The 24,938-nt window shown below is 40.1% G+C and overlaps 1 protein-coding gene across 5 annotated transcripts in view; it reads right to left on the bottom strand.

The window, feature by feature from the left end:
- The window catches only part of STAB1 (stabilin 1), a 192,822-nt gene that overhangs the window by 99,006 nt on the left and 68,878 nt on the right, over positions 1-24,938 (bottom strand). For 4 of the 5 annotated variants that reach the window (XM_056524140.1, XM_056524144.1, XM_056524142.1 and 1 more), the window contains 13 exons: positions 24,161-24,319; positions 22,483-22,539; positions 22,303-22,386; positions 19,762-19,848; positions 15,149-15,260; positions 12,528-12,714; positions 10,830-10,923; positions 8,678-8,836; positions 7,945-8,040; positions 5,828-5,923; positions 4,053-4,100; positions 3,343-3,467; positions 18-129 (listed from right to left, as the gene is read on the bottom strand). In XM_056524140.1, the coding sequence (XP_056380115.1) occupies positions 18-129; positions 3,343-3,467; positions 4,053-4,100; positions 5,828-5,923; positions 7,945-8,040; positions 8,678-8,836; positions 10,830-10,923; positions 12,528-12,714; positions 15,149-15,260; positions 19,762-19,848; positions 22,303-22,386; positions 22,483-22,539; positions 24,161-24,319 (1,416 nt within the window). The remainder of the gene's footprint in view (positions 1-17; positions 130-3,342; positions 3,468-4,052; positions 4,101-5,827; positions 5,924-7,944; positions 8,041-8,677; positions 8,837-10,829; positions 10,924-12,527; positions 12,715-15,148; positions 15,261-19,761; positions 19,849-22,302; positions 22,387-22,482; positions 22,540-24,160; positions 24,320-24,938) is intronic. The other variant, XM_056524141.1, reaches the window with a different exon arrangement.

The following is a 24,938-nucleotide window of genomic DNA, read 5'->3' as shown; positions in this document are numbered from 1 at the left end:
GATCAAAAAACACTTACACCCTTTAAAGAACCAATCTCCCACTTTGTCCTTGGGTCAATTGTATCCAATTCTTGACCAATAAGTTTCTTAAGTTGCTCAGATGTGAATGCTCCTCTGAGAAAGTGTGCCCTACAATAAGAATATACATTATGTTACATAAAGAAAAAAAAAAAAAAAAAACAGCATCACTTCACACATTAATAAAACAAAAAGCAACTAGAGAAATATAGAGGAAGGGAATCCAAAACACAGCAAGAAGGTTTAGGGTGTGTTCAGACTTTAGGTTTGTTACATTGTGGATCTGCTGCACATTGGTCACAAAAATCTAAAGCAAATACACAACAAATTTGCATCTATATTTTACACTACAGGAGGTCTTAAAAACTCCATTGAGTAACATACTGTACTGTAATAAGTGGTATCTTTTATTTGTGGCATCCACATAGATATCCACAACAAATCGGTCATGTCTGTCATGACTTTAGGCTATTGCTTAAAGGAGTAAAGTAGCAATACAAATGGCTATTTTCAGAACTTCTCTACACAATAAATGGAGCAGTGGCCAAGGGTGTGTGCTGTCATTACATTTAGAGTCTTGCTAAAGGGTACCTTTCATCAAAAAAACTTTTGATATATTATAGATTAATATATGCAGAATAACTTTCCAATTTCATGTTATTAAAAAATATGCTTCTTTCTACTTAATTTCCCACTTTGAAAAAATGACCACTAGAGGTCTCCCTATCAGTCCTGGCAACAAGCCCTTTTTACAGATTTCAGACTCATGCTGGAGTCCTAAATCTCAGACTGCAGCCGGGACACAGACAAGCTCAGCTGGCAGCTCTTAATCTTTTCCTCTCCGTTTACAACTGCATGTGCAGAGAGAAGAAAGATCAGAGCTCAGATAGTAAAATGAATGAGGGCATGCAGTAAGGCAGAGACAGGAGTATGCCCTGCTGTGCTGAGCTTGTCTTACATTCAAGCCCAGTCTGTTTATCCAATACCACAATGCATGCTCCTATAGAGGCAAAACAAGTTTATTAACTTTTGCATCACTTTGCATCATTATCAAAGATTATCAGTGTAACATCTTTACTTCAAATTCATGCAATGTTTCTAAAATTGGTCTACACAGCCAAAAACATTCTTCAATATGTAGTTTGATAAACAGTGATTATAGCTAGCTTTGGGTTTATCATCAGATATGTGGATCTTATAAACCCTAATCAGTTAAAGGGGTACTCTGGTGAAAACCTTTTTTCTTTTAAATCAACTGGTGCCAGAAAGCTAAACATATTTGTAAATTACTTCTATTAAAAAATCTTAATCCTTCCAGTACTTATTAGCTGCTGAATGCTACAGAGGAAATTCCTTTTTTTTTTTGGAACACTGATGACATCACGAGCACAGTGCTCTCTGCTGACATCTCTATCCATTTTAGCAACCGTACATAGCAACCGTGCAAAGCAGATGTATCCTAAGGGCAGCATGGTGGCTCAGTGGTTAGCACTGCTGCCTTGCAGTTCTGGGGCCTTGGGTTCAAATCCCACTAAGGACAACAATAAATAAAGCGTTATTATTATTATAATAACGTCAGCAGAGAGAACTGTGCTCGTGATGTCATCAGAGAGCATTCCAAAAAGAAAAGAATTTCCTCTGTAGTATTCAGCAGCTAATAAGTACAGGAAGGATTAAGATTTTTTAATAGAAGAAATTTGCTAATCTGTTTAACTTTCTGGCACCAGTTGATTTAAAAGAAAAAAGGTTTTCACCGGAGTACCCCTTTAAGAACTGACTTGCTGGAGATGCAGCAATCTACCATTCTTTACCCTAAACATCTGCAAGAATGTAGGGACTTTCAAAGTGACATTCCCAGGTTCTGTTCCCATGAGCAGTCACTGACTGACAGTGACTGTGAAGTCGGAAGCATTGCCAGTGATAATCAATACCTGTCAGAATGCACTTTACCGCTCCATTTATTCTTGAACATGTGTTCAGTGATCTCTGCGGATCCCATAGAGAATGAATGGAAGAGCGACACACAGCTGAAGTCAGAAGACAGACCAGGAGTGGGAGTAGAACCACAAAAATCAAGTGGCAAATAGGGATGAGCGGCATTGGCCATATTCGAATTCGCAATATTTCGTGAATATATAGACGAATATTCATCCTATATTCACGAATTTCACGTATTCTTTATATTCACATATGTGAATATTTGCATATTCGCGTATTCGAGGAAGAAAACAGTGAGGGGGGTGGGCAACTATACTATTGGTTGCTAGGGATGTTGTTGATAACCTCTGACAAATGTACTTGCATCATTCTAATTGGCCCACAAGTGAAAAGAAGGAATATGCGAATATTCACATATGCGAATATGCGCATACGCGGAAAAACAAATATTCGCAATTTAGAATATATAGCGAATATATTTGCAATATCCGCAAATTCGTGGATTCGCGATATTCGCAATAAAAATTAGAAATGCGAATATTCGGGCCCAACACTAGTGGCAAAACCAAAGGACGAGACAGGATCTGAGGTCAAGTGAGGATCAGATTTAGTACAAGTGAAACAATAGCCGAGCTGAGGTGGAGTTCCCTTCAAATGGGCCAACATCATCTAGGAGTGTTGGCTGCCTCAGCAACTTGATGGTGGCAGTACAGAAGATATGAGCCATGCCCAGCAGGACCACACAGAGATGTTTGGTTGCCTGACTACTGGACGTGGGAGCTTGAACCATGACTGTTTGGAGAGATGCACTGCTGGGACTGGGCAAGTTAAAGGGGTACTCCGCTGCTCAGCATTTGGAACAAACTGTTCCGAATACTGGAGCCGGGAGCTCGTGACATCATAGCCCCGCCCCCTCAATGCAAGTCTATGGGAGGGGGCGTGACGGCCGTCACGCCCCCTCCCATAGACTTGCATTGAGGGGATGGGGCGTGACATCATGAAGGGCAGGGCTATGACATCACAAGCTCCCGCCGCTGGCTCAAGCGCTAAGAACAGTTTGTTCCAAACGCTGAGCAGCTGAGTACCCCTTTAAGTAACACTGGCTACACTGTAATTTCCACAGACAAGCAGTGAACCAGTGGGGCCAGTAAGTAGTTTGTAGACCACATCTGAACTAATTTTGTGTTAGCATGCAGCCAAGTACATCCCTTATCTATATGCTTTAAACATTCCATTTTTTCGGGATTGTCATGCAATATACAGTAGATGTAACGTGGGTGGTGTCCCACATTGGCATACAGGAGCTGAACATCTCTATGTAAAGTTATAATAACAACAACAAAAAACATATAGGAACACATATGTGCGTGTATACCACTATTATACCTGACTAAAAAAGGCAACTTGTCCAGCCAAAATTTTCTAGCACTCTCAGAAAGGGCACCAATGACTGCATCCGTAGGCACTAAAGCTGTAACATTGCTTGCACGTGAAATGGAGACTTCAGATTTCTGTATGGACGTAACAAGCAGAACAATCTTGTCAGAACTTGAAAGAATTATTAGAATTTTATTAAACAAGTATCAGCTAGGCCCACCAATATGCCCGGATTATTATGTTATAAGTATTCCCTCAAATATTTTATTAACACTTCCAGCGTACCTGTCCTTTCTGGTTTATTTTCCAATTAAGCTGTTATGTGTGTACATGAGGAGAAGCACCATTCCTGACCATTTTATATCTTGTATCTGGCAGTTTTCACCAGTTTTCCCTTTGCAGGCTTCATTTCTAATTTTTAGTTAGGAGACTAGCTGCTATGATGTCTCCCATATACGGTATACACACAAGGAGGGGATCCTCCTCCCCCAATATATATCTCTAGCACACCCTCAGAGGCAGCATAGAGGACAATATAAATCAGTAATGAGTAATGTAAGCTATGAATCCAGTGGAGAATTAGGCATTTTCTATTATTAGATATATCACATAAGTTTCTTATATTTACTTGATCTAAAGATTTCAGCAAATTTTGTTAAAGGATTATTGGCTGTTAAAATAAACATCACCAAAGACCAACATAGATAGTGAAACAATACCTTTATCCAGTCATTGAAAATATTCACATCTGGGATTCTCAATAGTTCCTAAAATAGAAAAATACATTACATTTCTTATCTGTAATTAAAGGGTACCTCTCATCAAATAAACTTTTGATATATTTTAGATTAATGAATGTTGAATAACTTTCCAATAGCATGTTAATGAAAAATATGCTTCTTTCTATTGTATTTTACCCGATCAGTCCTGTCAGCAAGCATTTCTGACTCATGCTGGAGTCCTAAACGCTCAGAGCTGCCAGCCTGCTTTGTTCACAGCCAAACAGGCTGTGAACAAAGCAGACTGGCAGCTCTGAGTGTTCTCTTTTGTGAACAAAGCAGACTGGCAGCTTGTAGTGTTTAGGACTCCAGCATGAGTCTGAAATGCTTGCTGCCAGGACTGGTAGGGAGACCCCTAGTGGTCATTTCTTCAAAGTGGAAAATTAAATAGAAAGAAGCATATTTTTTAATAACATGCAATTGTAAAGTTAATTAATCTATAATATATCAAAAGTTTTTTTGATGAGAGGTACCCTTTAACAAATATTGATGTACACGATCACTAAATTTATGCCGTTTAGTATATCATTTATTTTAACAACATACACTCCCTATAAAGGTCTAATGATAAATTCCACCTACTTCCGAGTTGATACAGTTGCCAACCTATAAGAATATGTGTTTCCTTCTTTCATACATATATATTCAGTGGTGAGATCTGAGGTCAGAGGTGAGATCTTATCTTTTATGCTCACATTAAAGGGGAACTCTGGTACATGCCTACTTATCCCCTATACATGAACGCTATATCTCCTGCTGTCCAATAGAGATACATGCAGGGGAGTGTCGATCACCGCCAAGTGCATGGTCAACAGTAATTTGTGCACGGAGTGGAGGTCACTGTGTGCATAAAGAGAGTCGGGGTTCTGGGCAGGAGATCGCGGGGAGATCCCAGCAGTCTGACCCCCCACGATCAGACATTTATCCCCAATCCATAGGATTCTGTGGATAGGGAATAAGTACTCATGTACCAGAGTTCCTCTTTAAAGGAGATTTTCCAGCATGGAAAGTAAATGCTAGGATTTGACGTAATTTCCTTGACGGTAGGAATTAGATTCCCAATGCCCAGACCGATCCTCAGAATAAAAAAGCTGTCGTCCTAGCTAAATGTACAAGCTTCTTCACAGATTTTCCGTGCATCAACGTTACCAGTCACCCATATGAAACTGCAACACAACCCAGCATTTTAATTCCTTTGTTTTTGGGATTAGTGGAACCCTACCAATCATAAATCTATGCCATATGCTAGATGGGAATTACTCAATGTAATCTTCACATTTTTTATGTTTTCTCTAATAATGTTGGCACATAGATGTGAATATAGCTTCCAAACAATCTAATCCGTGTTTACACAATAATTATAGATTAAAATAGAAATTGGTCTGACCCAGCCCCAATACAATGTACTCCCACACTATAGAGAAGCCACTTTAACTTCAATAGGAAATTTCAGACCATGTTTTCTATTTCACTATTTTGCACTATATTTATTATAGTGGGGGGGGGACTAAAACAAACGGTGTTATTCTTATCTTAGACTAGCCTTTCTACAAATGCACCAATATTTTTTTAAATTGGTACAGACTGTGTAGAAATCTGGTGCAGTAATCAGTAATTTGGTTTTGTTTTTGGCACATATTTTCAGACAGAGTGCAAAATTCTTGCACACACTCCCTGTGTTTTTTTTAAACAGAAATATGAATATTTACACTTACGATCAATACATCTGAGTAGCAGGTGATCCCATCCCCCTCAAGCCAAATGGGACAGACACATGTCCTCTCTCCTCCTTTAGTTGGTATACAGGTAGCCTAGGAGAATGAATTATATGTACATAAGATAAGTGTTTAATGATACAATCCAGCAATGTTTTAATGCAATACCCCACCTGTAGGACATGAGTACAATGTTTGTCAATGAACAGATGTATAACCCTGATTTTATATTTTTTAAACTTGTTTTACAATAACAGTATGTATAGTAGCTATAGTTCTTATGTCATATGACTTTGGTGTGGTGTCCCAGTACTGGAGTGTGTCCTGTAAGGTAAACATTGCTTCAAGTGCCTACCCTAGGCCCTATTGCTCAGGTAATGCCTTAATATTCATCATGGTCTTTGTTTGTTCATTTTATTATGTGTTGCACTGTATCTTTAATAAATGTACAGGATATCTGTTAGGAGGTATGATGCAGAGTACCTATGTGATCCTGATTGCCCAATGGGAGGCCCCTAGCTACATCATATATAGTGTAGGGGGGAGGAGCTATTCAGTTAGTTAAGAGTTGAGAGTTCAGTGTGTGTGGAGTGCAGAGTTCAGTGTGAGCTGCAGTGTGGAGAAGAGACAGCAGGAGTGTGAGGTGATTCAAGGGAAGCCTAAATAAAATCTTCAAGCAAGTGATTACGCCATTCTGCAAGTGTTCCCCGCCCAGGAGGAGTTGGAAATTCCTAGCTGTGAGCACAAGAGCCAGTGAGTAGACGGGCCACACAGTACTGGTTTACACCCTGGCAGTGTAGCTTTAATTGGATACTATCAGAACCTTAGTCAGCATGGAAGGCCTTAGAATTAAGTCTAAAGTCCCAAGCCTGCAACAAGTAATGCCAAGTGCGTGTAAAATATTACAAGTCACAGAAAGTTTACAAGCTCCTAAGGGTTACTCTGCATTTCCTCTACTCAAATCTGTGCTGTGAGGATTGTAACAACTACTCCTGCCTCAGTAAAGACAGTTATCCATAACCTGGCATTGGTGTATTTATTATCCCATGCCTGGCCCAGGAGAAGCTGTCATATCCTCGGACCGTGTAGTTTAACTGTGCCCTGGTGTCACAAAGTGATACATCTAACCACCAGAGCCACAACTTTGCACCACAGACAGAAGCACTAGTGCACCATCACATTAGACCCAAGAGTCTAACTGCATTATATACAACACATTTTGGAAATAACTACTGTGAATATCAGTTCAGGAGCCTGTACACAGGCACACAGAGTCCCTGTGGCATCTGGAGATCAAAATCGACTAAGCATGAATTTCATAACAAAATAAAAATGCATTTACCAGATCTGCAAATCATCTTGAAACTTAGTCATGTATTCCTAAAAGCTGGGTAACTTCCTCTTACTTGGTGGTGTCCTGACACACACCTGCTGCCTCTTTGGCACTCTCAACATTTATGTTGACATTTTATTGCCCCCCCCCCCCCCCCCATGAAACAATAAGCCAGCCTTCTTATTGAATGATAAAGTTACACAGAGGGGGATGTGGAATCATTAGCAATAGGGGAAAAAAAAGGGATACTGGGTTCTCAGATCACACTAAGATACAAAGTCTTAACATCTAACAAGAAGAAAGAAGAAGACTGGTGCTGTTGCGATATCTAGGTTCTGTAAGTAACCTTAGCAGCACATTTCTAAATAGGAAAAATATATGTAATGATTATTTGCTGTTCAACACACAGCAAATACACACAGGAGAGCTGGGTCAGGCTGCATCATACTCAGTGAATCGGGAGTGTAATCAGGGGAGTGTTAAAACTTACATACTATATAACTGCACTCCTGGTGTTTTAGATAATGCAGAAATACCTTCAGCAGCCTCTGTGAATGGTGACAACAAGAGGTAGAGCTGCGTATTAAGCAGATGGGTATGAAAGCTGCCAGGAGGGATCTGATTGGTGATTATGTAATTTTGTAGTTAAAAGGAAGTCAAAAGACACAGGACAGACTGACTTCCTGTTACACATAATAGCATGTAATTTTGTGGTGGTCTAAATATTAGCTTGGGTATTGTCTACAGTGTACATATCAATTATTTTACCATTGACATTACCAACCATTTGGTGACAGCCACCATTGTTGCCTAAACAGATGTTAACTGGGTCACAGGAGTATCCATCGCCAGTGTATCCTTTCCTGCATACACAGTCATTCTGTAATTAAAAAAAAATACATCTCTACACAATGTTTTAATGATAATGCAGATAGAATGCATTTTATCCTTCTGGTTCCCTATTATGTCATGCAGTCTTAAGAATGTTTGGACATTACCTGTCAATATACATGTTCTGTTTTTGTAGTAAAAAGCGAATGAAAGGGTGGTCCAAAGACTGAATATGACTTTTCTGTTATGTCATGTAAAATATAACAATTGGAATCTACGAAATGGCAGTTGAAGGGAATGAGTCACCAGAAAATTGCCTATTGTTTAAATCCAGTTTTTTGTCTTAACCATATTTTTAAGAATTTCTGGTGATTTTCCGTACAGACATCCAACCATGTGAACATAGCCTTAAACTGTTCATAGAAAGCAAGGAAAATGTAACTAGGCACTGCAGGTGTGACCTTAGCTCTGTGATACACATGTAAGCCATGTAGGAGCTAGACAGGGGGTTCTCAATGTCATAAGGAACAGTTCAACAAACAAATGAATCCAAAAGAGTGAATTCATAAGAAAACTTATGAAACACACGGTACTCACCACACTGTCATCTTCAGAAGCTTTTTAGGTAAGAATAAAAACACATAAACAAGAATTACAGAGTTAGTTTTTCCAATTGTAATCTTTACCTCCCCTGGTTGGGTAAATCTGCAGTCAGCATTCTCATGGCAGCCTCCTCTATTCTCCAGGACACAGTTGTCAATGGGTAAACATTCTATCCCATCTCCAGTCCAGCCAGGATTACACTGACATTGAACCCCACCAGTTGGTGCAATGGTGCAGATCGCCTGGAAGTATAACATAAGTTAATCACTATTTAAAGGGGTACTCCACCCCTAGACATCTTATCCCCTATCCGTAGCATAGGGGATAATATTTCTGATCGCGTGACATCACGACTCCGCCCCCGTGTGACATCACGCCCCATCCCCTCAATGCAAGTCTATGGGAGGGGGCGTGACGGCTGTCACGCCCCCTCCCATAGACTTGCTTTGAGGGGACGGGGCGTGATGTCACACGGGGGCGGAGTCGTGACGTCATGGACTTCCGTTCCGGTGGTCGGGATCCAGACCCTCCAGCGCTTCCGAAACAGGTGGGTGCCGCATGCTATATTGCGGGGGTCCCCAGTGGGGGGACCCCTGCGATCAGACATCTTATCCCCTATCCTTTGGATAGGGGATAAGATGTCTAGGGGTGGAGTACCCCTTTAAAGGGAACCTGGGCCGTGTTTGATATCTCTCTCCCTATACCCAAATAGGAAGAGATTTCTTAATTTAAAAAAATGGTCAGGCAGGGAAGAGGTGCCTGGGACCACTCTGGGGACTCAGAGTCCCATTCCCAGTTGGCTTTATTAACTATGATCCCTCTGAAACATGGCATTGTCTCAGGATGAATCATTCACCATTGTACTAGGGAAGTCTGTAAGTGTTTCATGCTGCCTGTCATTCAGGCAGCATATAAATAATTACAAATTCCCTTTTAATGCTGGTGTGTCTCACAATGTGATGATAATGTAATATTGTGAAAAAGCGTCCTGAGTAATAAAAAAATAAAATAAGAAATGGACACCATCGGGAACCGTTGACTTTCAATGAGGTCTGTCTGGTTGCAATCTGGTGCCAGTTGTTTTTCAAATCTCATTTTAAAGAAATCTGTGAACAGAACACCAAGCAGATGTGAACCAGCCCTTACTAAGGTTTCCTGTAGTGTTTCTCTCAGCTGTATGTTGGGGGGGGGGGGGTTCAACTAGAATACACCACTGAAGTATAACAGATTAACAATGTTAAAAAAAAAAAAAAAAAAGTATACTGTATTGATTGTATGTTTTTATAAACAGTTTGTTTGATATTACATACAGCAAAACTCAACATATACCAACCAGAGGCTGAAATGATACTCTTTTAGTCTACATGGGGTACTGGGGGTTTATTTTATGGATGGACTTACCATATACATTTTCCTGGTCCATAACGTACACAAAAATAGTGTAAAGGCACGTATACATTATTTTATTGCAAATATACTTTATCATGATCTTACATCTAGGAAAATACATATACCGGACTGATTATGCCTCATCTTCACTATTGGTTGTAATAGGGCATGACGAGAAATAGGTCAACTAAAATGGTACCTGTCATCATTAATAACAAATGATGTTATAGATTAGCCTATTTGAATTACTTTTCGAATATACTTCTTAATAAAAATTTGTAACTTCATGTGATAAATTAACCCCTAAAAGCTTGGCCACCAGTGGTCCTCCTTCTGGTCCTGCCTGCAGTCCTGCTAGCAGATTGTCTCCTGCAGCAGCCTGTCAGAGATAAAAGTCAGGAAATGCAGGTGGGACCTCAGCTCTCACTGTGTATAGAGTGTACAGTAGAGTTTAGTGCAGTCTAAGCCAATCACAGCCTCTCTCACAACGAACTGCTCTATGCTGTGCAGCAGAGTGAGGGAGGAAGTTCTCCCCTGCAGGGCTTTGGATGATGTCACGCCTGCTAGGAAACACCCTTTTTCAGTCTGTGGAGCTCACTGAGACTGAGAAAAAATACAGAGCAATATCAAGGTAGAAAGCACTGAAGGTGCCTCTCACAGTACGCAATGGTGGGCACAGGAGAGCATACACAAAGCTACATATGTTATAATAGAAGACAATTGAGGCCCAAAATGTCCCACAACTGAGGATTCAAATATTGCTAAGCATGCAGAGTGTGAACAAGTGCAACAATATGGTATAAACATATTCATTGTGGAAATTCACGCGATAATAAGTACACTTACATTTTCTGAACATCCCCCTCTGTCTGGCATTCTGCATTCATTTAAAGGTTGACAAAAAGTTCCATCTCCTTCATATCCATTCTTACACATACAGCTGAAAGACAGATAAACGCTTTACAACATAAAGGTGTGACAGACTTCTAAATGAGTATTGAGAACACACTTATATAAAATGTATAATAAAAATGTCCGATAAATACATAAATTGCTATGCAACTCCTATATACTGGGGTAACAGGAATCCTGTGTCCCCCCCCATCCAACTTGAAAATCCAAAGTGGCATTGAATATATACTGCTATCTATTACAGCTAATTGAGTACCAGTGCTTTTGGCTGTTAGTGAAAACTCTCAGATTGCAATAGGATCAATTACAATATCTGAAAAAGAAATTAAGAGAGACTCTCACCAGTTACTGTTGCTTTTTCTTTATTGAGTCATATACTCACTTAATACAGGGGAAATACAAACTGATTTTGACTGTAGGGGTGTACCACTGAAATGAGGCTACAGCTGTTTCGCACCTACTAGTGCTTCATTGGGCCGAGAGGCCCAATGAAGCACTAGTAGGTGTGAAACAGCTGTAGCCTCAGTTCACTAAAGAAGAAACAACAGTAACTGGTGAGTGCCGCTATCCATTTCTTTTTCAAGTATTGCATATGGATGCTCACTGTAGCAGAGCACCACAGGACATTGCCAGGAGTGATTACATGTTCCACTATACATCAGCACTATCATGTAAAGATCTGGTGAGTTAGTGGTGGCATTGCCAGACACTAAAAAGGACCAAAACTTTGATCCCCCTAATGATTCCTGAGCCACATGGCGGTTGCATGGTCTGCTTTTCCAGCAGTTGCATCCTTGTTAAAGCTTGCATGGGTAGCCTTGAACCAACAATCCGCAAAGTGCAGCTTTATTGAACGATTCAAGGCTATATAGCTTATTCTTTGCATAAAAATCACTACATGCTAGTTAAACGAAAACAATATAAGTCTCACCAGCATTTAGCACCATGTTGAGTCTGGAAGACAGGGACAGAGCAATGAAATAAGGAGAGCTGAGCTATTTCTCTTTAGTTAAGATGTGCTGTATCTGTCAGGGATCCTCCAGACCACTTCTACCCACTAAGTAACAGCTGTCATTAGGGCCGGTTCTGCCTATAGGCAAAATAGGCAGCTGCCTAGAGCGCCCTCTTGATGGGGGTGCCCCTCTGCCCGCTGCAAGAAAGTTAGTAGCCAGCATCCAAAGCACCCTCCGCTCATCCAAAGCACCCGCCCAGCCAGCACCACCGTCGCAACCCCATAGCGCCCTCCCCCCCAGTACCATAATAATCGGCATTATTTAGCCTGCTGGAGGAGCGCAGTGCCACTTCTGAGGCCAGACTGGCAGGTTCTGACATCACACGCTCCTCCATACATCTGCCCCATGAGGAGGAGGTTTGCTACAGTGTGTCACCCTAGTAGTAAGGTGGGGCATGTCAAAGGGCGGAGCCAATGGGCACAAAAAATTAGCTTTTGTCTAGGGTGGCAAAAATCCTTGCACCAGCCCTGGCTGTCATGTTTAACTAGAAAATAACTATTGAAGTTTTACAGCAAACAATGTAGATCTGCTTTACCATACATTACTAACAAAATCACAGAATATAAAAAGAGACATAAAAGCGACAGGTGAACACAAGAAGCTCAAACCCCGATATTACCTTGTAGTGTCACCCTTAGGTACACACAATGCATTAATATGACAGAACTGGGTCATGTTTACAGATGTACACGGTTCCGAATGTTGGTCGCAGAATTCTCCAACGTAACCGTTCTCACAGCGGCCTCCTTGACAAACTCCACGGCTCCCCGGCCGATTGTCGCAGACTCCATGCAAACACCTGCACTCTAAAAACACATTCCCACAATAAGCAAAACAAACAAGCAATGATATTTTAATTGACTTTAATTTGACTCTTTTTTTTAACCCAACCAAATCGTGCCTTATTGTCATAACCGTTTTCTCCATTATTTTTCATAATTGCTTTAACTAATAGCCATATGAGGGCTTGTTTTTTTTCTAAAACAAATTGCAATTTTTTTTAAAGGTGTTATCCAGGAATCGAAAAACAGAGCCAGTTTCTTTCAAAAACCACTCCCAGTCTGTCTCCAGGTTGGGTGTGATTCTGAAGCTCAGTTCCATTGAAGTGAATGGACCCAAGTTGTAATAGCACAAACAACCTGGAGACAGACAGGGAGCTGTTTTTGAAAGTAATTATCTCTGTTTTTCCATTTCTGGATAAACCCTTTAATTCATTCATATAACTTATTGATTCATATAAGATTGGGGTTCATATATACTATATATATATATATATATATATATATATATATATATATACACACACACACATACATTTAAATTTTACGGCCTTCACCACATGGTAAAAATACCATCATAATTTTATTTTCTGGGTCAGCTTGATTACAGAGACACCATACTTATATATTTATTTCTTTTTTTTTACATTTTAGTAGTTTGGCACAATAGAATAATAAAATAAAAGAATGTTGTTATATTCTAAGTCCATTAACTTATTTACTTTTTTCTTGAGAGACCTGGTTGGGGGCTTGTTTTTTGTAAAAATAATAATAATAATTGTTGTTTTTATTGGTATAGGACTATATATATAGATATATAGATATATATATTTATTGCTATCTATTGTGTTTTTTGGGAGGCAGATATTCTTTATTTTTTTTGTACAGCATTCACCATGCGGGATATAGGATATATTTTTATAATTTGGGTTGTTACGTATATGGAAACACTAAATATGTATGTTTTATTATTATTATTATTATTATTTTTTTTTTATGCCTTCTACAATAAAAAAAATTAATAAAGATTTAAAGAGGAATGTATGCATTTCAATTAAACTTTTTTTTTTTTTTTTTTAAACAGTCCCATGAGGGGACTTTCAGCAGTGATCTTCTGATCAATCATATAATACACTGCACTACTATTGTAGTGCACCGTATTATGCCTGTCTGCATTATGCAGCCTCTGGCATGGCTGTATACCATCTCATATATGGCAGCCATTGAAACCAGTCGGCACCCAGCAATTGTGTTACGGGCTGCCAATGGGGGTCACAGAACCTTACATGTAATTGCTTAAACTGCCAGGATTGCAGGGTTTCCCGCTGTAACAAGGCAGCAGTCTAGCCTATGGCATATGAGTGGTCACTTAATTCTATTCGGACTACAGGTGGAATAAGGTTTAATATTTAGGTTTTACCATCTCTAGGACATGCCATTACTTTATAGGTGTAGGAGCTGATTGTAGGACCCACACTGATCATAAAACTGACACCAAGCTGAGGCTGGCCAGGACCATCGTTGTGCAGTGTAATACACTGAAGGGGCTGCAGAACTGAATTGGGGTACACTAATTTACAGGATCAGTGGGGCTCCCAGAGGTTAAACCCCCAGTGATCAAGCAGCATGCCAACACTTTATGAGATGGGTACGTGGAGTGTGAGATTTTAAGCTAGACCAAGACAATGACGTCTCCAATGTGACAGCCAATCAGTGGTCATGTCTTGTGCATCCAGGATGGGACAACTGAGGCCAGTGATTGGCTGCAGGGTCAAGTAAGCAGTGGGTGCCATCACACTGGCATGCTGGGAAACACAGGCGGCAGCACTGGAGGAGAAGCAAATGTGAGGAGTTTTTTTTTCTTTTCTTGTAAGCAGGTTCCAGCTAGAAGATGCACCCTGGAAAACCCCCTTCTTGTCCCATTAACTTGTACTTTAATTGATGTATAGTTATTTTTAACATTAAAGGGGAATTTTTTTTTTTAATCAACTGGTGTCAGAAAGTTAAACAGATTTGTAAATGACTTCTATTTAAAAAAAAATCTTAATCTTTCCAGTACTTATTAGCTGCTGTATACTACAGAGGAAATTCTTTCCTTTTTGGATTTATTTTCTGTCTGTCCATAGTGCTTTCTGCTGACACCTCTGTCCATGTCAGGAACTGTCCAGAGAAGAAAATCCCCATAGCAAACATATGTTGCTCTGGACAGTTGCTGACATGGACAGAGGTGTCAGCAGAGAGCACTGTGGTCACACAGACAGAAAAGAAATCCAAAAATAAATGAATTTCCTCTGTTTTCAGCAGCTAATAAGTACTGGAAGGATTAGGATTTATTTTTTTATAAAAGTAATTTACAAATCTAACTTTTTGGAACCAGTTGATTTAAAAAAACAAAAATAAAAAAAAATGTTTTCCACCGGAGTACCCCTTTATCTCTCCCCCCCCCTCCCTCTTTACTCACCTTCTTCACATTCATCTCCATGTTTATCGGGTTCAGTGCAGATATGACAAGCGATGCCTTTATATTTATGATAACATGCACACTTTCCGTTTCCATTGATACCATCATTACACTGTATAGAGCAAGACATGATGGTTAAATAGAAGGTATGTGTGACAGAGGGGCAAAATGGCGGAAAAGTAGTAAAGTTCTAAAGCCAACACAACACAATAATACATAAAACATTTATATCATAAAAAAGACCGTCTGCTGACATCACAAGCACAGTGCTCTCTGCTGACATCTCTGTCCATTTTAGGAACTGTCCAGAACAGCATATATTTGCTATGGGGATTTCCTTTTACTCTAGACAGTTCCTAAAATGGACAGAGATGTCCGCAGAGAGCACTGTGGTCATGATGTCAGCAGAGAGCTCTGTGTTTCAAACAGAAAAGTATTTCCACTGTAGTATTCAGCAGATAATAAGTACAGGAAGGATTAAGATTTTTTAATAGAAGTAATTTACAAATCTGTTTAACTTTCTGGCACCAGTTGATTTAAAAAAAAAAAAAAAAAAGTTTTTCACCGGAGTACCCCTTTAAGACTGACATAGAATAGGCCAATGGTTTCCAAACAATGTGTCTCCAGCTGTTGCAAAACTACAACTCCCAGCATGCCTGGAAAGCCAACGGTTTTGCAACAGCTGAAGGCACACTGTTTGGAAAACACTGGATCAGGCAATGAATTAGGCTATGATTCACTTACTGTGGATTTACCAACCATATCTGCTGGAAGTCTATTCCAAGCATCTACTACTCTTTTAGTAAAATAATAATTTTCTCACATTGCTCAGATCGTACCCCCTATTTCTTGTGTTTGCTTTTTAATTAAAACACTTCTTGGACAAATCCTGTTTAACCCTTTAACATATATAAATGTTTCAATGATATTCCCCCTTTCATATCTACAGTCACATCTCGTTTTTTACATACGGTTGCCGCATCGTTTTTTGTTTCCCTAAACCAGGAAACCAAAATCTGACACAACCGTATGTCTTTTAATGTTTTAATGCGTTTTGCATTGAGTACAATGTTCTAAACACCCTATATGTTTTTTTTAGAACATCATGTAAGAACCCAAAACTGGACAGATCTGTGCCCAAAAACCGTAGTAGACCACGGTTTAGTGCATGGGAAAAAAATACGTACAAGAATAAAACCGTACACAACCGGATACATCTTGTTGTGTACGGTTTTGAATGAGATGTCAATGAATACGTTTTTTCATACGTAGAAACCATATACGGCAACCGTATGTAAAAAAAACGTGATCTAAATGCCGGGACTGTTACTGGTGTTTATTACTATTATGGGTGATCATTGGTGCTTTGGTTATGATCATTTATATACTTTTATCTATGAGCGCTGCTATATGACACACACACATTGGGGGAGATTTATCAAAACCTGTGCAGAGGAAATGTAGACCAGTTGCCCATAGCAACCAATCAGATTGCATCTTTCATTTTTAAAAGGGCCTCTGAAAAATAAAAGAACCAATCTGATTGGTTGCTATGGGCAACTGGTCAACTTTTCCTCTGCACGGGTTTTGGATAAATCTCCCCAAGTAATAGAAAAAAATCTACTTCCTCTATTACTTGTAATGTTCTTGTTTACTCAGCATAAAATGCGCGGAATGTCCACCTGGAAAACGGGCAGACATTCTGCACATATGCCCAATCCGGCGGGCACTAGGACCGCTCTTTAACGCGCTGTCTCATAGACGGCAATGCATTTCTGAGCGAAAAAACAGTCGTCTATTATTTTTGCCGATACCGTAATCATGATTTCTGCGCAGATTCCATTGTGTGCACAGTGCAGCAGAATCCCATTAAAAACAATTAAATTCTGCTGCAGCAGAATGTCCGTGCGGAATATTCTAGGGGAATTTCCCACCGGGATTCCACCATGTGAACATACCCTACATGTGTGTCATGTTCAGACACTTTATTGGGATTGCTAATCAACTGGTTCCAGTTAAACAGTTTGGTAAATTACTTCTATTAAAAAATCTCAATCCGTCCAGTACTTATTAGCTGCTGAATACTACAGAGGAAATTCTTTTCTTTTTGGAACACAGAGCTCTCTGCTGACATCATGACCACAGTGCTCTCTGCTGACACCTCTGTCCATTTTAAGAACTGTCCAGAATAGGAGAAAATCCCCATAGCAAACATATGCTGCTCTGGACAGTTCCTACAATGGACAGAGATGTCAGCAGAGAGCACTGTGGTCATGATATCAGCAGAGAGCTCTGTGTTCCAAAATGAAAAGAATTTCCTCTGTAGTATTCAGCAGCTAATAAGTACTGGAATGATTAAGATTTTTTAATAGAAGTAATTTACAAATCTGTTCAACTTTCTGGCACCAGTTAATTTTAAGAAAAAAAGTTTTTCACCGGAGTACCCCTTTAAGTAACAGAGTCGTGAAACCCCAATAATATGTAATTTTATCGTATGGGGTGCATTTGTGAGATAAGTGTTATGCTATTGGATATTGTAAACCAAATCTACTTTACTGTAACCACCCAAAATCCTCTTTACTTTATAGTGTCACTGTCATTTGTAAAAACTTTAGACATGTCGTCTAGACATGGAAAACGTTTAGATCGGACCAGGTCCCACTCCTGAGGTGGCAGAGCTTCACTCCCGGCTGTTAATCTAATCCGACTCATTAACTGCATTAGTCTATGGAGAGAACGAGTCTCATCAGGGGGGCCGGCAATGTAGTGAAGCGCACTGCCGCAGACTTAGCACAACTGCAGTGAGTCTAAGGACTGAGACCCGTTGCGATCTAAACCTACGACGCGTCTGAACGACATGTGAAAAGCTTTTACAAATTACATTAACCCTTTTAGTCGTGTCCTTTTTTTCATCTTATAATTTATATATTTGTAAAATTTTGGAACAAAAATGTTTTTGTCATCTTATACAGAGTCAAGTCCGATGTTTTTGTGAATAAAACATATAAACTAAGTGGATCTCTCAGCATTTTTTCACCTAGTAAACTAATTACACCATAGAAAAGGTCTGCTTAGCCTGAATCTATAGATGCTAGTTTAAAAAAAAAAAAAAAAGCCATAAAAAATATGTAAATAAACTCTAAATGCCTACGGAACGTTCCACTGGGCTTAAAATTCCAGCTTGGCTATTTACGCCCCTCGGCGATTTAGTTTATGGCCCTTTAGATTACGGCCACAGTGATTTGATTGACAGGCAGAAACATTTACATTTAACCCAGCCCTTGTATTGAAATTTCATTTAAGTGCATTAAAAGGCTAAAGGGTGTTATTGAGTGATGGGGCAGAATCATGCTGGGCTTTTAGAGCTCATTTGCCTATTGTATTAAAGGGGTACTCCGGTGAAAACCTTTTTTCTTTTAAATCAACTGGTGGCAGAAAGTTAAACATATTTGTAAATTACTTTTATTAAAAAATCTTAATCCTTCCAATACTTATTAGCTGCTGAATGCTATAGAGGAAATTCCTTTCTTTTTGGAACACTGATGACATCACGAGCACAGTGCTCTCTGCTGACATCTCTGTCCATTTTAGCAACCATGCATAGCAGATGTATGCTAAGGGCAGCATGGTGGCTCAGTGGTTAGCACTGCTGCCTTGCAGTGCTGGGGACTTGGGTTCAAATCCCACTAAGGACAACAATAAATATAGCGTTATTATTATTATAATAACGTCAGCAGAGAGCACTGTGCTCGTGATGTCATCAGAGAACATTCCAAAAAGAAAAGAATTTCCTCTGTAGTATTCAGCAGCTAATAAGTACAGGAAGGATTAAGATGTTTTAATAGAAGTAATTTACAAATATGTTTAACTTTCTGCCACCAGTTGATTTAAAAGAAAAAAGGTTTTCCCCAGAGTACCCCTTTAATGCCTTATATCTCTGTGCTGGAGTGGTCGTATCTACAGATTCTGGGTAAGACCTTACCTACAGTGTCATTAGTTGGCTAGACAAAATTCTGCTAAAAGGTCACGTGCATTTATGAATTTTAAAGCCGACCTGTCAGCAGCTTTGTGGTTAATAAAAACGTCTTCCTAAGCAAGACTAACTAACAAAAGCTAGGGGGCACTGCTGTGGAGAAAGACCAATTATGTCAGCATGTATTGTGGAGGCTAGCGTTCTGTCACTGTGGCAACGCGGAGTCCTGATGCCTGTGGGTCCGGAGGTGCTGGAAACCAAGAAACCCGAAGTCACTCAATAGCATACATAGAAAGACAAAAAAGTACCGGCACTCACCGCAAGGAAAAAGCAGACCAACTTCTATGGCATCTCGGACAGATCCGACTTCAGGCTGAGAGCAGGGCACTCAGAGTGGAGGCGACTGCCGGCAAAGTTTTGCGCAGATCGCGCTTCTTCCGGCCTCGTTACGAGGCCGGAAGAAGCGCGATCTGCGCAAAACTTTGCCGGCAGTCGCCTCCACTCTGAGTGCCCTGCTTTCAGCCTGAAGTCGAATCTGTCCGAAATGCCATAGAAGTCGGTCTGCTGTTTCCTTGCGGTGAGTGCCGGTTCCTTTTTGTCTTTCTATGTATGCTGTCTTCCTAAGCAAGACTACACTTACACGTCCTCGTCCATAGCATGGATTTGAGAATCCACCAGGGCATGGCCTGCAGTCAGGACCATAGAAACCATTGCAGCATCCATGTACCTGGAAAAACCAATGCATTTTAATTAGAACAATTGTATAAATGTGCATGTTTTTCATAAATAGTGGAACAACAACATTTCCTAACCTATGAAAAAAGTACTGAAGGTACCGAAATGTGTGGTTGACTATACGTTTATAATAAATAAATGTATACCCATATATATTGTCTGAATGTAAGCTAAAAATCTACTCTAAGGATAACCCATCAATGTGTAATGAGTGTGTATCCCACCCCCAAGGACCCCACACATCAGCCCAACACTGCTTCCTATTCGTGGAAGTATCTGACACAGAGACCTCCATGTGTGTATGGCTGTGTATGATACTGCAGCTCAGCCAAGTCAAGTATAACTGAGTGCTATACAGACAATATTAAAGGGGTATTCCAGGCAAAACCTTTATATATATATATATATATATATATATATATATATATATATATATATATCAACTGGCTCCGGAAAGTTAAACAGATTTGTAAATTACTTCTATTAAAAAATCTTAATCCTTCCAATAGTTATTAGCTTCTGAAGTTTTCTGTCTAACTGCTCAATGACGATGTCACGTCCCGGGAGCTGTGCATGATGGGAGAATATCCCCATAGGAACTGCACAGCTCCCGGGACGTGAGTCATCAGAGAGCAGTTAGACAGAAAACAACAACTCAACTTCAGAAGCTAATAACTATTGGAAGGATTAAGATTTTTTAATAGAAGTAATTTACAAATCTGTTTAACTTTCCGGAGCCAGTTGATACCTAAAAAAAAGAGTTTTGGCCTGGAATACCCCTTTAACGCAGGACGTAAATGTACGTCCTGGTGCAGTGGTACTTAACGCACCAGGACGTACATTTACGTTCTAAGCATAACCGCGGGCATCGGAGCGATGCCCGTGTCATGCACGGCTGATCCCGGCTGCTGATCGCAGCCAGGGACCCGCCGGCAATGGCCGACGCCCGCGATCTCGCGGGCGTCCGCCATTAACCCCTCAGGTGCCGGGATCAATACAGATCCTGGCATCTGCGGCAGTGCGCGATTTGAATGAATGATCGGATCGCCCGCAGCGCTGCTGCGGGGATCCGATCATTCATAACGCCGCACGGAGGTCCCCTCTCCTTCCTCCGTGCGGCTCCCGGCGTCTCCTGCTCTGGTCTGTGATCGAGCAGACCAGAGCAGAAGATGACCGAAAACACTGATCTGTTCTATGTCCTATACATAGAACAGATCAGTATTAGCAATCATGGTATTGCTATGAATAGTCCCCTATGGGGACTATTCAAGTGTAAAAAAAAATGTAAAAAAATGTAAAAGTAAAAGTAAAAAAAAAGTGAAAAATCCCCTCCCCCAATAAAAAAGTAAAACGTCCGTTTTTTCCTATTTTACCCCCAAAAAGCGTAAATTTTTTTTTCCATAGACATATTTGGTATCGCCGTGTGCGTAAATGTCCGAACTATTAAAATAAAATGTTAATGATCCCGTACGGTTAACGGCGTGAACTAAAAAAAAAAAAAGTCCAAAATTCCTACTTTTTTAATACATTTTATTAAAAAAAAATTATAAAAAATGTATTAAAAGTTTTTTATATGCAAATGTGTTATCAAAAAAAAGTACAGATCATGGCGCAAAAAATGAGCCCCCATACCGCCGCTTATATGGAAAAATAAAAAAGTTATAGGTCATCAAAATAAAGGGATTATAAACGTACTAATTTGGTTAAAAAGTTTGTGATTTTTTTTAAGCGCAACAATAATATAAAAGTATATAATAATGGGTATCATTTTAATCGTATTGACCCTCAGAATAAATAACACACGTCATTTTTACCATAAATTGTACGGCGTGAAAACGAAACCTTCCAAAATTAGCAAAATTGCGTTTTTCGTTTTAATTTTCCCACAAAAATAGTGTTTTTTGGTTGCGCCATACATTTTATGATATAATGAGTTATGTCATTACAAAGGACAACTGGTCGCGCAAAAAACAAGCCCTCAAACTAGTCTGTGGCTGAAAATATAAAAGAGTTAGGCGAGGAGGAAAAAATGAAAACGTAAAAATTAAATTGTCTGAGTCCTTAAGGCCAAAATGGGCTGAGTCCTTAAGGGGTTAAACATTTTATCTGATACACTGTTTAGAGCCACCTCTACAATAAAGGACTCTATTATATCTGTATTATTTGTAGTGTTTCCACAAACACATGTTACATTTTCGTACACCCGATATAGTCCTAGTTTTACAGAACTGCTGTTATTTGCTGTGTGACTGAGTTACTGTAAATAAAAAGTAGAAGAAGCCTATACTTGACAATTACATTCGTTCTATGAAATCCAATTCCATGGATTTTGGAACCAAATGCACATGTAAAGTCTGTGAAACACAAGACCTTGTCCAACACAATTAGACGCTTTTTGTGCCTTTTATGGATATTTTTTTAAGCTTTAAATAATTTAAGTACTTACTGTTATAGAGCGGCTGCAGTTTCTAGTACAGCCTTTAGTGATATTGCCTTGGTCTTCATAGATACATCCTCTATTAATAATTCCCTGAAGGATCAATAGACACAAGTAAGTCAGTTCAAACATTTCAAGTTTATAGTAAATAAATGCTCTAAAAATCCGCTCAAAAGAAATGTCTACTACCATGTCAGTACTACCATCCGGGCAGGGGAGTACGGAGTCACAGCTGGAGCATGTACCCTGTTCAAGACATTAATCAGAACTAGTTATATGGGAACACAACTTAAAACCATAATATATATGTATATGCCACATCCAGCAGCCTGCAGGGACCTTGCTCTAGAGATAGGTGTGGGTCCCAGAGCTTGGACCTGCAGCAATGGGACAATATGCATATATGGCCCAGATAAGAATACCCCTTTAGTATCACAGGTAGTTGTGGTGACACGAGGGGGGGGGGGGGGGGGCAAGGTATACTTGTCAATTCGCGACACCAAGGCACTGTTAGCCTATACACGGTCTGAGGTGGACACAGCTTCTCCTGGGTCAGGCACGGGGGGGGGGGGGGCAAGAAACACACCAACGCTGTGTTACAGATAACTGTCTTTAACTGAGGCAGGTGAAGATGGTACAACACACACAAAGTAGAGTAGAAGGGATGCAGTGTAACCCTTGGGAGCCCTGTTGCCTTGCTGGGACTTATGGTGCTTTTCACGCACTTGAATTATATAGACTTGAGATTTGAGACTTGAAGATATCCCACACTAACTAGGGTTCTGACAAGGTCCGATTCCTAACACTGCCAGGGAATGACTCACCATTTGTATGGGGGAACACTTGCAGAATGGTGGGGCTGACTGGATGAAAGATTTTCTTCAGGTTTCCCTATGGATCACCACATGCTTCCTCCACCTCCTTTCCACACCGTAGCTCACCTGGAGCTCTGCACAGCACTCAGCTCTAGGCTGAACTGGGGCAACTCCTCCTCTGCTACACTATATACAGGGCAATTTGGGGGTTCCCATTGGGCAGTCAGGGTCCCCTGGTTACTACTGCATCTCCTCCTTAATGGTAAACTACATAAATAACAGTTAAAACAGTAAATATAATAAAGCGCATAACCATCGTAAACATGATAACAGTGGGCCCAACACAGAAGCCGCAGGTCTGTCCAAGGAGATCCGCAGCCCACAGGACAGCCTCTGCTGCTGGGATACCAAAGTGTTTTTTGAAAAAATAGCACCTTGTTTGTAGCCGTTTTCCTGAATTTTTTTTTCTTTTTGCCCAAAAATACAGTGGTCAGATGTTATATTGTTATAATATTATATTAGATTTATCAAACATTTTAGACAGTTTTTTCCTGTCTAAAATTGTCTCTCAGAAAGTCGCAGACTATATTCGTGCGACTTTTTTGCGACTTTTGCTTTAGAGGAATTTTGGTTCACTGCAGCATAGTAGTCTATAATAGATCTAAAAAATACAGTGGTCCGGAATTTATCAATTGCGCAGAAAATACGCTGAAATGTCAGACCAAGTTAAAGCATACAGAAATAAAATCTAAACTAAAGTGTGACTGTTCATAAAATAGGTGCAAGATAGACCGGACATACACGCTGTACATTGGTCTATATTGATGCGGAAAATACACAGGAATGCAAATGTCCCCCAATGTATTTATCTTTGTTTTGTTGTTTCAGCCTGTGGTAAGAGCAAATGGAAGGCTGCAATTCTTTTTTTGTATTTCAACCTCTATTTCTGTCCCAGTGGCAGATTTAACAATCCTAAATGATATAATCGTAGCTATGGACACTGAAATGCAGCCGCATTAAACTTGAGGAAATCTTAAAGGACGTTCTCTTACCTGTATAACTTCTACCACTGTCTCATTGCATTTAGCTGGCAGAATTGGCAATATGAAGGAAGGTATTAAAACTCCATCCAAAACGTGGATGATGCCATTAGACGCAACTATATCACTGTGTACAAGAGGGATTCCATCATTTCCAAATAGGATTCTCCCCTGGCAATGTAATAAAAAAATCCACTTAATAACGTAATGAAAGCTGTGCAGAAAACTGAAAGCAAATGTTTTCCATTGAAATTGTATAATAAGCCGAGATATGGGATGCTGCATGGTTTAATTCTCACATCAAACATTTGATTTAGGGTGCATTCACACCACGTTTTTGCAATACAGTTCCCGTATACGTTTTCAATGTGAAAACCGTATGGAACCGTATTGAAAACCGTATGCATTGACTCTCCATTGAAAACCGTATGCCAAACGATGCATCAGGTTGTGTCCGTTTTGGATCCTGTACGGTTTTGTCATTTTTTTTAGCCGTACCCAAAACCGTAGTCTACCACGTAGTTGAAAAACTGTATTAAACCGTATACGTTTTTTTTTAAACATGGGAGTCAATGGGAACCGTACCAAACCGTATGTGCATACTAGGGATCGACCGATTATCGGTATGGCCGATATTATCGGGCGATAATCACGATTTTGGGCATTATCGGTAATTGCCTTGCCGATAAGCCGATAATGCCCCCTGTACCGCCCCCGACCCGCAGCACCGCACCCCACCACGTCGCACCCCCCACCGCACCACCCTGCCCCGGCCCCATTGCCTCCCCAT

This window comes from Hyla sarda, chromosome 6 (genome assembly GCF_029499605.1).
Source record: "Hyla sarda isolate aHylSar1 chromosome 6, aHylSar1.hap1, whole genome shotgun sequence".
NCBI classification, from domain to species: Eukaryota; Metazoa; Chordata; class Amphibia; order Anura; family Hylidae; genus Hyla; species Hyla sarda.
Note: the sequence above shows the minus strand (reverse complement) of the source record. Positions and strands in the feature narration are given on the sequence as shown.